Source organism: Ambystoma mexicanum, chromosome 3p, assembly GCF_040938575.1.
Source record: "Ambystoma mexicanum isolate Mex_15411 chromosome 3p, UKY_AmexF1_1, whole genome shotgun sequence".
Lineage (NCBI taxonomy): Eukaryota > Metazoa > Chordata > Amphibia > Caudata > Ambystomatidae > Ambystoma > Ambystoma mexicanum.
The window spans coordinates 89,001,390-89,015,938 of record NC_090925.1 but is presented as its reverse complement, the minus strand read 5'-3'; the positions used below and the strand labels follow the sequence as shown (position 1 = coordinate 89,015,938).

General features: G+C 41.8%; 1 protein-coding gene across 1 annotated transcript; it reads right to left on the bottom strand.

Moving 5' to 3' along the window:
- Positions 1-2,885: 2,885 nt before the first annotated feature.
- LOC138579775 (olfactory receptor 5V1-like) lies at positions 2,886-3,812 on the bottom strand. The gene has a single exon (XM_069650006.1). The coding sequence runs from the start codon at positions 3,810-3,812 to the stop codon at positions 2,886-2,888; it is 927 nt and encodes a 308-aa protein (XP_069506107.1).
- Positions 3,813-14,549: the final 10,737 nt, after the last annotated feature.

Genomic DNA, 14,549 nt, shown 5'->3' with positions numbered 1-14,549 from the left:
TTCTGCCTCCAACTGCACTTGAAGCGCAGCACTTTGGAGCCCATGTTTATTTTTGGCCCAGTTTTCCCGTGTTCCTCATGCGTCCCTTATCCAGCTCATGTACTGCTGGTCCATGGGGATAGTGCAAGGAATGAAAAGGGACACAGGGGCTGTAAACAACATACATTTGAGGATGGGCACCTATTTACAAAAGGGTTGATTTTCTGCAAGAATTCCCTCTTTTTCTATCAGATGTAACCCAGAACTCCCTGTTGGGATGTTTGCATTAATGATTGTTGCCCATCTGCAAAATACACAGTAAACCAATGATGGTTACCTTATGTGGAGAATATGCTCACATTCAGTAGATGCAACAACAATGAAATACTGAATACATCACTTGGCTTTTTCTTATTGTACTTCTCCTTCTTTCTAGACAATATGCACTTAAACAACCTTCAGTTAACATTACTCTGACTTTAGAACGTTCTTTCTCAGGCACACTCGAAATTCAGAAAATTTAATTGGAAAAAATGCAACAGCACTGTGTGCCAAAGCTATAAAACCCTTGATGAGGGGCACTACCAGTGAGGTTATACCCCAGGGTAGCAGTTAGAAACCTGAGCGAAGAAAGCGCTTTAACAGAGGTTTGTGGGCATTACCTCACATGTAATTATATTTCTTTATTTTATTGTGCTATTAGTTACCCAGCATGTTAGTGAATTCATTTCAAGTTGAGAAACAACGTGTTTGCTGTTTCTAAGTTTGAGATAAAAACTACAAATCAAGATGGATGCCATGGATCAGGTTGAAGGAAACTACATGTAGTGCATTCTCCCAATCCATGGTGGCCATTGCCAGATAGGGGATGCACTTGGAATATTAGCGTTCTCAACGCCTACAAGGGGTGTCTCAGCACCAAGGTAACTAGAGTTGTGGTGGGAAGGGGTTGGTGATGTGGAAAAGGGGGTGGGTGTGGGGAAAGGGCCAGGGGACACAATGGGTGAGTGCACTTACCAGAATCTCAGTGAGGTAAGATGGCAGCCTCCTGCTCAGAGGAGACTCAGAGCAGGGTCTTTAATGTGTGGTAATGACCCCCTTCTCAGCCTCCTCATTGGCTGGGAGGCCACCACACCCCCATCGTTGGTTACTATTATAACCCTCACTTGGATGCTGAGGGAAAACTGTCGAACACTATGCCAAACCATTGTGGGGAAATCAGGGATGTATCTTTGATGCTGCGCTTTTCAATTTATATCTAGCAGATCTTGAATTGGCCTTTAAGAACTGGCGTACTAATCCCGTTAAAAGGGCTGCCATCAGTCCAGCTGGATGGCCTATGCTGATGATCGTATTCTGATAAATTATACCCCCAAAGGGTTACAATGTTTGATCACACCACTTGGCAAATACGCCAAGATAAATGGCTTATCTGTGAATATCTGGGAATATCCAGAAAAGCAAGACAATGATATTTTCCCCTGCATGCCAGCGCAGGAATGCAACATGCAGCTTGCTTAAAAGGGAAACATCAGGGATGTGTCACAACTTAAAAATATTTTGGCCTCTATATTGAGAACACCTTGGAATGGTCTCTACATTGGACTGAAATCAAAGCAAAATGTGATTAAGCTATTAGAGCAATCAGGTATTTTATTGGCCGTCTGGGTGGCCTTTCCATCGCAACAGGTCTCTTGCTGTATTCCTCAAAGGTGCTTCCCATCCTCATGTACGGTATCGAGATCTGGGGACATCAGTTTTTAGCTGCATTAAAAATCTTTGAAGGGTCAATGTTTCACAATCTCTTCCACATACCCCAGGCTTTGTCTACTGAGTCTCTTTACTTAGATTTTGAACTCAATGGTATCATTTATGACTTGACCCTGAAAACAGTCATGTTCTATGACCACCTCCGGGTGTTACAGAACAGGACAATGATGGTGAGCTTTCTTAGTGTCTTTCTAGCTCTCGACAACTGCGAGTCCATGGGGACTCTAGGTACATTGCTCTCTAATTACACAAAGTGGAATGCCGGATGCATTAAGCACAACCGGCACAGTGAATCTTATGTGGTAAAAGCCCGCCTGAAAGCAAAATTGAACATGATAAGTAAAGAACAAAACTTAGTTACTCTCTACACCAAATGTCGCAGCATGCTTTATTGTGATTATATATGCAATCGCCTGGCAAAACCTTCCTACATTACGGTCTATCTGAGCAGTGCAATAGCTAGACAATACCAATTACTGAAATTTAACATCAGCGACGCTCTAGACAGTAAAGGAGCGCTACGCAGCATAGAACAAGAAGCACAAGTTTGTTGCCTATGTGTTACTCAAGTTGTTGAATCTCTTGAACACCTCTTGATTGAGTGTGAGAGTTTGCAAAAACTAAGACTTAATTATCTCAAATCCTATGAAAATGGCTATAATTGTAATGATGTGGCTGCTCTCTACAATCTATTCTTAGAAGGTAATGATCACAATTTAGTTTTTCATAGGTTTTACTGGAAATGAGCCGCAATTCTTAAACTCTTATCATTGTAATGTCTTGACCTGTTTTGATGCACTTGGTTAAATTGAATCGTTTTAAACTATGTTATTTGTAGTGTGTGTTTTGATAATTGTTAGAAAGTATCCTTGTTAAGTCAGTACTACTGGCTTTTTATATTTTATATGTGTATGGCTTTTAATGGAAGCTATTTTAATGTGTTCATTGTTTTACGTTTTGTATGTTTTTAATGTCTTATGTTGTATATACAAAGCTGGACGGATGTAAGTATATTAATAAATACATTAATACATACAAAATATAACATAATTCATCATCAGTCAGTTTTCAACAACTAAATGTCTATTGTTTCTCACCACTTTTGCTATATTGAAATCTGTCTTTGTTTCTGCAATCTATACCCTATTCTTTGTCTTCCTCAGGGCCTTTTTGAACTCAGTATTTTTTAAACTGTATATCACAGGGTTAAACATTGGAGTTATAACAATGTATGACAAAGACAAGATCTTGTTTTTTTCCGTTGAATACGATGACGCCGGTCGCACATGTGTCGAAAAGACAGATCCATAGAACAAAATGACTACAGTTAGGTGAGAGACACATGTAGAGAAGGCTTTGGACCTCCCTCCTTTAGACTTAATTTTTAGGATGGATGAAACAATGTTGATGTAAGAAATGATAATTAGAAGAAATGACGTCATCAACTCTACAGCCATGAAGATGTACGAAAGTGTCTCAATTTTATAGGTGCTGCTGCAAGAAATCTTCATAAGAGAGGGGATTTCACAGAAGAAATGGTTGACTGTGTGAGAATCACAGAAATTGAGCTGTGATATTAAGACAGTGTGTGGTAGTGGGGTCATGAAACCAAACAGCCATATTCCAGCAGCCAATCTCATGCACAAAGCCTTACTCATGATCGTCATGTAACGTAATGGGTTGCAGATGGCCACGTACCGATCGTAAGCCATGACCGCAAGCAGAAGAAATTCTGTTGAGATCATGACCATAAAAAAATATGTCTGCACCAGGCACTCAGTGAGGGACATGTGCGCGCCATTCAGAACGAATTGGGCCAGCATCGGAGGGAAAATAATTGTGGTGCAGCTGATATCAATGAAGGACAGATTCATGAGGAAGGAATACATAGGAGTGTGCAGATGTGAGTTGGAGTAAATTGTTGTCATAATAAGAAGGTTGCCCACCAGAGCCATCACATAAATCAGTGAAAATACAGCAAAAAGTGGGACTTGCAGCTTTGGAAGATCTGAAAATCCCACTATGAAGAAGTCCTCAACTGCGCTCAGGTTGTCTTCCTTCATTTGTGCAGTGATGCTCTGATACCCCAACTCAGGACCAGCTGGAAAGAAAATAAGATGTTAACAATGTAATTGCAAATGGATTGGGGGTGTCATAAAACTTCCATGTGTGCCTTAATGCAAGGCAACAATATAGCAAACACATGTTAACGCAGAAATACTAGTAATGTTGTAAGTGCAGTGAAACAATAGTTCATATTTGATATGATATGCTATGATATTTTATTAATAGCGTGCCAATACACAAGTGTTTCATGGTGCAACGAGGCAAGGGAGGGGAACAAGGGAGGACACGACAATGATCTAACTAGGACCTATGACATTGAGATAGCGCATTTGTTTACACCATTTATTTATTTTTCCTGAAATCATGAATATCATTAATAATGTATAATTATAGTGACCATTGAGGTGAATTCTAAGAAGCTTGCTACTGAAGTGATATTAGCCGAGGAGGTGGGTTGATCCTGTTGGTAATGGCTGCCGCCCATGTTAACAGTCCGAGCTTTGCTCACCGGCCCACCGATGAATTTAATATCGACCATTACCACCCATGTAGTTACCTACATGGGGGTTAATGATGTTTTAAAAGAGGAAAGAAACGTACCTTTGTTGTGCAGAGTAGTGCTGCTGTCAGGGAAGTCTGTTTTCAATGTTTTAATAAAAAAAGACACCACTAGTACCTATGTAGGAAACCACACAGGTTCTAAGTGGTGAAGGCGGATCCGGGAAGGCGCGCAGGCTTCCCAGGCAGCTCGGAGCCGGGGTCTTGTACCACACAGTACAGCCCACATTATGAGGCTCCCGATTGGCCAATGCACCTCCCTCCCACAGGGTGCGAGTGCAGAATGTGTCTGATTGGAGTCATTACATGAGGTACTACAAATCAATTCGCACAGTGCCTGTCCTGCCGCATTGAAGTGATCCTTGATAAAGCAACTGCAATGCATCTAAATAGTGCAATGGAAATGTTGCAGTTTCACATATTGATGAAGTATCATTATATCAGAATCGAGCGTACGCTATGGCAGATATTCCAATTTCAAAATCGATGAACAATTCCCAAAAAGAAGGAAAATCCCAAATCAATCATCTTAAAAATGCACCTGAGCATGTAACCACAAGGTGAAGGACATTTGCAAAGCTGTTGACATGCAATGTCTTGTCAATCCATGAGGTAGCAAGTGCATTTTATCTATTGTCTGATGCATCAAAGCTCAAATTAGGACTACCCAGTTTTATCCACTGCCCATCCACCACTTACACTTTCTCCTCGGTGCCAACTCAGCTGTGGCTTCAGTCCTGATACATCTGCATGCTCAACGTTGGTGCATGCCGAATTGCAAACACCCGCTGCCATCTTGTGTTACTCTGGAACGCCTCTTGGCTGTTGGATGAAGAAAAGCCACCCAGAGTGCTGTCACTGCTATGTATTCAAAGCACTGACCACTGGTCCACATGTACAAGATGAGGTGAACCTTCTGCCCCATGGACTGGTGTAGTACAAACTCTACTGTAGCTATAAACCTGTTCTGCAATTACAGTACCACGTTGTGAAAGAAAAACTATGCAGTGGTGATCAGCTTTTCCCATGAGGCACTAGGATGCAGAGTTTTCAACAAAGTGAGTCAGGACAGAAAGATATTGCTATCACTATAGCCAGGTGAGCATTGCTGCCAGTAAAGATACTTGCAATATTTTGGCCATGATCAAAAACTTGCATACCACTTCTCAGATGAAACAAGATCACAAGCAACATATTTACCCGGCCTCAAACCTCTTTGCATTCAGACATGTTGTTTCATATGTGTCCAATTGTATGTGCCCCACCACCCGAACTCTCTGCTGCTCCCTTCCAGATACATCAGAATCAGGCAAGCATGACTCTCCCCAAAGCTGCCCTCTGGGATTACTGGTTCCCGCTGCTCATCCTCGATGATGTCTCTCAATGACACGTGTATTGTCCTCTTTCTTGAAGAGACGGACACTGTCTGGTGAGTCACTCGTCTCCCAAATTGCTGGTTATGGCATTTATGTTGTTCAGGTAAGATATGGGTAGATCCAATACTTTGACCTCCCTTGACCTACCACTCCTACAGCAATATGAACCAATGTTCCTACTTGGGACTTGCAGTGTGTTTTTATCAATACGAGTCAACACATCACTTTCATTGCTTCCCCTACATACAAACCTGTAGTAACAGTTTTGACATTGTTCTCTGCATCCCTTATAGAGCAGACGCAGCAATAGAAAATACGTTACACTTTCATCAGAAACTGAACACTGGCATTTTGGAGGCACTTTCTTTAACCATCTTGCAATAAAAGATTGGATTGAAAGTATTCTCAACCTCAAATTCAACTAAAGTGACCTTCCCTTTATTTCAAAATATCAAGAAAAAATCTTCAAAGCCAGGCAAAATCAGAAAATGTATCACCAGCGGAATTGCAGCCAGTGATAATTCCTCTGAAATCCCCTTGGAGTCCTATGAACTCTAATTAACGGGTACTAACACCACCTACCACCACTTGGAATCCAGCGTGAATTCTGCCAGACCAAGTGGCGGTAACGGTAAATCTGTTTGGAATTTTTGTGGATTTTCAGCCAAAATACCACCAAACTTGTAATGAGGCCCTCAATCTGGTTTGATATGCCTGGTCGTAAATGCCTATATAAAGAGGCCAACACTTCTCGTTCCTTGCATGCCATGCGTACAAAGATTAATCTATATCTTTTGAAAATGTATGATCTCGAACATGGATTTAAGGTAATAAATAGATCCATGGAAATTGGATATTTAGCAGATCCCGCTGATGACATAAGGTATTTAAAATAGGCCATAAGGTCCTCACAGTTGTTTTCACAATGCAATAAGGATGTGGATCTCATTTCACAAGTAAACTAAATGGAAGTGTAAGCTATCGGTACTGCAGTGCAGATCCAGCTTGACAGCTATAAGTCACACTGGCACTGGACGAAATGTATTATCCTATTTGCAAGTATTACCAAGTTGTTGAAACAAGACGCAATATTAAGATGTATGTCAAAACCAACTAATCTTATTGCTTTCTTTGTGCATTCTTTTTACCCCAAATTATTCCTCCCTTTCCCCCTCCTTTCATGTCTGCATCGTTTGGGAAATGGTCACCAATTACACTTAAATTCACCAAATGCACTGTTATTTTACACGGGATGATACACCTACATGGTTGATGTGATTTTGGAACATATAATTCATGGACACAATACTCACATTTTGGTGATGTTTTACATTATTTTTTGATTATATAAAATGGAAATGTTTAAACTACTCAAGCCCTGATTTGAAAAAGACGTCATCCATCGAAACACGTGTCATTATAAAGGGTAACTTTATAATGAATGCATTACCTATTATCACAAACCATTGTGTGAAGCCGATCTTGTTCAATGGCGCATGAATACAATAAAGAGTGACCGTAGCTAGGAAAACATTTAGAACAGAGTCGAGGAACCAACTTTCTCCGTATTGTTACCGTATTCATGCGATTTAAACTAACTTGCAATAGTAAAGAGGGCCCTGAGGTCCAATTTAAGCATCCACAGTGAAAGGTTCCTCAGTTAGTATCCGACTACCGTACTAGGCCTGACAACATTTCTGGTAGAACCGGAGAATTACACAAGAAGGTGGGTGAGAGGGGAGGAGAAGGGGGAAAGGAACAAGACAAGCAACTATCGTACTAGGCCTGGCGACATTTCAGATAGTGCTGGAGAGGGGTAAACAAGTAAGGAGGGGGGAGACAAACAAAGTTACTCTCATACTAGGTCCTTGGACCATTTAGCTAGAGTAAGTTCATAAAACAGTGAAAAGACCAGAGAAGCAGACGGGAGAGCAAAAATAGTTGCAGAGGTCAGTGAAGCACATAATCTTGCAAGGGAACAAACACATGTAGGCAAGGATAATAAAATAAAATAAAATAATGCCCACTCAAGTTTCTGTGAAAATATGAATTGTTTAATGAAACACACCAATATGCAATAACTATAGGACATAAGCAACCTGTGTGAACAGAACACAGAAAATGCAGAATGCAATCTAGGTAATGTAGCTGTGGTGGAAGGCAGTAAATGAAAAGCAAAGTCACCAAAAGGATTTGTTTTTGTTGATGAAGATGTTTAAAAGGGGGTTAGCAGTCACTAGGATCCCCAAAGTGGACCATAGGGGCTGTGGTCTCTCAGCAGTATTTATTGGAATTGTTGGCAGCTCCTTGGGATGCTGTCTATGCAGGTCAAGCCAGATCTGAAGGTGGTAAATTGTACTGATTCAAGTGGCGAGCTGGTGTTAAATCAGTTCCAAGTATTAGCTCCATGCTGTTCAAAGGTGTTAAACGTGCAATGCAATTTGGCAAGGTCATCTTTGTCAGTTTGACAGTCGAGCTTAGGTCAATGTGAAATGGTGGTGGTTCAATGTGTTGTTCGAGATGAGGAGGTTCAATGTCATCCACAGCAGTAAGCTCTTGGTTCGAGCTGGACAGGCAATTTTCTCTGCAACATGGAGCTGGTTCAATGAATGCAGCAACCGTGATTCAAAGAAGTTTAGACGAGTGCCACATGTACCACTGCATATTATTCGGGTTTGATGCAGTGTAATGTAGAAACTCAGCTGCTTTATTTCTACTGGTACTATGATTCTCAATCCAGGCTCTCAGGAACATGACTGATGCTTGTCCTCTCTACTCCTAACAAGGGTAGATTAGCCAACACTTGCTGGACTCCTTTACCTCCAATGAGGAGCCCAGATAGCAGTAATGTTGGTAGAGGGACAGGTATTGGTCCAAAAGAAGTTCAACCCCAATGTCCCTGAGGCTTGGTTGGAGAGCAGAGTTTGCCACTTCCTGAGAATACCAGCTTTTACCTCACAACTGGAGGACTTTGGAAAACACTGCTCCCCCAAAAGGGAAAACATAAGTTCTTATTAGAATCCTTGATGGTCCAAAGTAAATCAAGGAAGGACTGGGACAAAACTTCCACAGAGGACTGGGTAAAAAAAAGCCTGCTTTAAGTGGTCGATTTCCTGTTAAGCTAACACATGGCATGCACCTTCTTGCATCATACCCAAAGTGCATTTCTTTGTCGAAAGTGGAGGAAACAGGAAGGAAAAAGAAGCTCACTGATAACCAAGATGGAGGAACCCTTCCTCATTTCCATTCTACTCTGTCTGACTCTCTAATATTGTTCTTGCCAAGCATGCAACTTCAGACTCCCTTTATTATGCAATACCTTGGTGGGAGTATGGCCCTTTTGTGTAGGGTGTTCCACTATGAAGCGCGTCCACAGGAAGTCCCTGCTGAGAGCTTCCTCTACCGGGGAGAGGTCTTACCTGACCTCACAGAGGATACAAGAGAGGAAAAGTCTTCCTGTCCATTGCCCTGTTGGCTGAGAAGAGACAGATAGACACAGTGTTTGCAGTGTTGACATGTATATGCTACAAAACAGATGTGGCTCTAATATGTATGTGAACTGCCAGCTACCATACCTGAAGGGTCAACATTTTCTTTCCACCAGGTGATAGTTTATAATTTTTATTTTGGTTTTGGATCAGACGTGTAGATTTAAATGCAACATCTTTCTGTAGTAACATGGCACCAGTTTCCTTTGAACACATTTTGCAAGAGCAGGAGCTGCAGATCCAGTAGACTGATGCAGCAGGGCACATGTGTAACTATGCTATTTGCGAGGAGCTTTCTGAAGAAGGGGATCTGTTTAGCAGACCATTGTTTCTGAGATGGAATTACCTGCATCATTTTATTATGTAAAAAAAAAAGTCAGGACTTCTACTCACTTACCAGATGGCAACGCCTGACATCTACTCAGAGGAAATGTGGTTATCTAAGATTGTGCTCAAGAAGTCCCATGTATTTAAGAGCCTGATTGGATGGGTTCTACTTAAGCTTTCCAGTCCACAGGGTTAAATGCTGTAATTGCCCAGGCACATGTAACCTAATTATCGATGTTGTAAGTAACAGGACAAGATAGAAGAAAGTGGGGCTACAATTGGGGTAATTGGGAATGCGACTTGGCCAATCAGCCTGTTCCACTTCCGTGCCCACAGTCTGGTGTTGGTCAATCCATTTACACCTGATTGGAGATTGAGATTTGATTTGTTTCCATTTTATTTTTTTAAGTCTTTTTATTTAACTTGCCAGTGCAGAATGACAAGTCTTTTACAAAGGAGTTCAAGAATAATTATTACAATTTTAAAAAAAACAGTGACGTTGCTGACTATTGACCTTAAGGATTAGTCCCTATATTCTCGTAGGATGAAACACGTACAACATGGCAGGAGGGCTTGGGGAATCCAGACAAACTATAGGAGAAGTGCACACCCCAAAAGGACAAAACAAAAAAAAAGAAAGGGGGTGTTGATTGCAAAAGATTGATCCAAGCAGTCCATAGTTGAAATTTTGAGCTACCCACGACTTAATGTCATTCTCCAGCTGCAGTACCTATCCAGTGCCCACTATACTGTCAATCTATCCCAATCTATCCCACCGCTTTGTAAATGTACCCCAATTGTTTCATAACTCCACCCCTCAACATTATCACTACACTGACTGTTAGGAAAAGTCTCATATCTAGAGTAACACCTGAAATATTGTCAGAATCACAAAACCTGGTTTTATTCTCAGAATATCTGTGTCAGAGTCCTGTCATTTCTCCCACATACCCAACAGCAAGGTTGTCCTGAAGCTCATGTCTGAACATTATCAGACATCTGGACTTTTCACAGTATTGTCTTTTGCTGAATTTAAACTAAGGTCTGATCCAGACTCCAACCAAAGTTTCTTTTTAGAATTTTTAATGCAGTATCTCCTCTTAGATTCATATGCAGTCATTATCCTCCCACTATTGAGTGTATCCATCAGCTGGCAGGCACCTGGCTGCTGTCCAATCCTCTGTATCACAACACCAGTCAGTAGGTGTGTCTCCAAGTACTCTGTAAAACTTCTGCATGGCATTACTGAGTGTACATTTATAGCACTGAAACCAAGCCTCGCATATTGCCATGCCACAGATCATCAATCATTCTAATTCCTGAATTAATCCACAGTTTCCAGTATTTCCTTTTGTCACCAACCAGGAACCGCTGATTAGTTTTAATCATCACTTGTGAAGATTATATCACATTAACCAATACCCAGAATTGCCTGGCACTGCCATCTTTTAGTGCAGCAATCATTTGTTCACTGTCATGTTGGTGCATACTAGCCCAATGCCTCTTTAATCAATTTTTCAACTTTTGCTTTTCCATCCTAACAAGGTTACACTTAGTTTTAAGTGATTTAAAGGTTTTCAGTATCTAGCTAATAGCCTCATGACACATGTTCTTCCTCCCTTGGACAGCAATATCGAAACCATACTTATGCCTTTGACTTATCGGTTTAAGTAAAGGGCTTTTGACAGATTTTCCAAATAGCAAATCAATATATGGTCCAAAGCAGTCGTGTGTACACAGAGACAGCTTTCATTCCAATTGTAGTGCACACAATTCCGCCATAAATAAGGAATTTAGTTTAAGGACATTTCCCTCATGCCAGGCAATTGTAGATTGTGTGTTATTCCCAAAATGTGGTACCTTATAGAAATGCCTGCAAGCCCTCCCAGATAGAAATTCCTGCAAGCCCCCCAGAGGCCAACAGAAAAGTAAATTCAAGCATTTTATGGTCACACACCTTGGTATTGTGTATCTAAAAATCTTGTACACAATCAATGAGCGGTTTGGACATAAATATGTAGTCTGTAGTCGATGTTCGCTTATCATTAGACCATGTAGAGGGGTCTGCTGTTTTACCCTGGGGCGCAATTACAGAAAAAAGGCCCCAATTCAGAATACGTTCATGCCAAAGCTGCCCTTGAAGTTTCTTCCTTTTACACCCAGTGGGTCCACCCACAATGGCATTATGGCTATTAAGATGTGTAAGGTTCAAGAGTCCTAAAGCCTTATAACAAGCAGAGTCCTTCAATCCCTCTATTTCAATTTCTGCATTTAGATCACCTACTGTAATAATCTTGGACCCTGGTGTATTGACTATCCACTCTTCAATCAAAGCTTTTATCTTTCTACGGGTCACATGTAATTTCAGTTGTGAATTCCAATAGATATTTAGGAGCAAGACAAATTGTGGGGAAGATCACAATTTTAACTCTAGCATAACTGGCAGAAATGCTCTTGACACATGTGCACAATCTTTAACTTCAATATACGCCCCATTTCTTGTTTTGTTATGTTACGTATATTTGTAGAGCGCACAAACGCCTGAAGGCACCCTGGCGCTAAAAATGTGAACAAGGACCTACAGCCGGGACTTAGACTAAAAATGTCTTTAGTAGGCAACGAAAGACGAGGTGATCTGTGGTCTTGCGCAGCAGCTAGGGGAGAGCATTCCAAGCCTTAGCAGCAGCATCTCAAAAGGCACGACCGCAAGTGCAATTCCGTCATAAGCCCTCAATGGAGAGTTCAAATAGAACATCAAAGCCATCCAGTGTCTGCAGACAAGTCAGCTATGTTTCCTGAATGCAGATTATTGAATGTTGAGTTAGCATATGACATAATTCTACAGAGTTACGCAAATTAAAGGAGAATTCCAAAATATTAGGGAGACCTGGTTAAAGTTGTGTTTTTAAACCTTGCTGTTGGGAGATGGAGTCACTAAGGCTGAGGGCTAACCACCTCCAGTTGTGATCTTGTCCCCCTCCCTGTTGCTGGCTCCTACCCTTTGGGACCATCTCCCCATCCCGATTCCATGTTCCTAATCCATCAAATTGTCTACCATGGGGGAAAGAAGAGAATTCCGAGCTAAAATTTAGGAGGTCATATTCCAATTTTTTAAATTGGTTCACCTCTGCTAGTAGGGCTTCATTGACAACACGGGAATGGAGGACCAGTCGGACGTGAGCATAGCGAGCAGGATGAATAAAGTCAACCAGCTTTATATCCCCAATGGTAAGGCCAGGAATCTAGTTTATAAGTGCTAAAACTCTCCACTTATTCAGGGAGTCTGGGCCACCATATCCAAACATATAGTGTAAAATCAAACTAGGATAATTGAGGAAGAGCAGTTGCCTCCATTGAACTGTGCTTAATGCACTATTAAACACAGACTTAGGCTCCCTCACCTCCCTACCAGCCCAGGGGCCTTGCGGCAAACCAGATGACGCCTCCCCTGGACGCACTTCATTATAGATGCTACTATGGTTTTGGGGATCCGACACCTTAGGCTTAGCTTGAACCTTTTTAGCTACATCTTTCTCATAAAACCCCAGCCCCTGATTACTATGGGCAATCACAATCCTTTTAGCTTTAGCCAAATGACTCAGGGACATCTCCTCCCCCCTTTTAGAGGGAAGAGAAGACATGCTAGAGACCTCTTTAGACGACAATGGTGCAGCCAAAGCCAACTGTTCTAACATGCATTTCTCTGTGTTCTTCACTATTTTTTTCTGTCTGTAATTTAGTATACAAATGATCCTCTCCAGGACAATTAGTTTCAGAACTGCGGTCAGGTTCCAATTCAGCAGTAGTACCAAAATTATTCACTCTGTACTCGTTGGTCTTTCGGTCACTTAACGTCACCAGCTGTATATCCTCCAAAGGGACCTGAACGTCAGTATTAGGGATGTCTCCCGGGCCAATTTGCTCAAGATTTCTAGCCCGCAAATCCTTAACATTGTGGTTGGCGGTTTTAAGATTAGGTGTTATTCCAATATGAATTATCTCCTCCCGATCCCCAATATCCTCACCTTTGTCTTTTGTCCTAGCGAAAAGGTTATAAAATCCCTTTCACACTTTATGATGTAGGGAATACGTTTATTTCCCTTATTTTTTCCCTTATGCTTCATTGCATTTGTAAGGGAATCCATTGCCTGAGTGGTCATACCCAGTAAGGTCATGTCCATTTTCTCATTGGTCCTCCCTCTTACCTCCCGACTTGTGTAGATTTTTCTGCACTCTTCAGCCTCTCTAGCCGGTGAAGCAAATGTAGTTTCTGGGGGCCTAGTACAGTCCTATAGTTGTCCTCCAGTTTCAGGCTGCATATTCACAGTAGGCTTATTTTTAAAAATATATATTTTCCTTACCTTCCAGTACTTTTCTCATACTTTCCACTACTGGGACGGCTAAGTTAAGGAAGTCAGCAGCGTCTGGCCTCGGGGTAACAGCAGAAGCTTCTCCCCCCATTACAGCATTGAAGTTTACCAGTTGTATTACAATGGCCATCAAGCATTTGGTGTGTTCCCTTAATTCCAGTAGCATAACCTCATGCATCCCTCCCAAAACAGCTGAGTCCAACCTCTCCAACACTGAAGAGTCCAGCTCCTGAGCCGAGGGGAGAGAAATATCCAGCACCTCACCCTGTCCCACTGGATATTGGGACAGGAGCAAGATCTCACTTGCAGAGGAAATGGATGGAGTGTCCATAAATGACAAGTCTGTCCCCTCCGAGGGCAACAGAGCCTGTTGGATGTTTTAGGGGAAGGGTGTGATGCAATCCCCAACCCAATAGGGGAAAGCCCCGAGTCCACAAGGACTGGCGAAAGCTCACCTCCCTGCTCCCCCGGAAAGACCTCCTTCACCGTACTTATAAATCCTTAGAATGACAATGGGCCTCATTACGAGAGTCGCAGTAATGGTAATACAATGCCGGTAACGGAATACTGGCACCGCATACCGATATGGCCTATTACGAGTCGACAACCCGGTA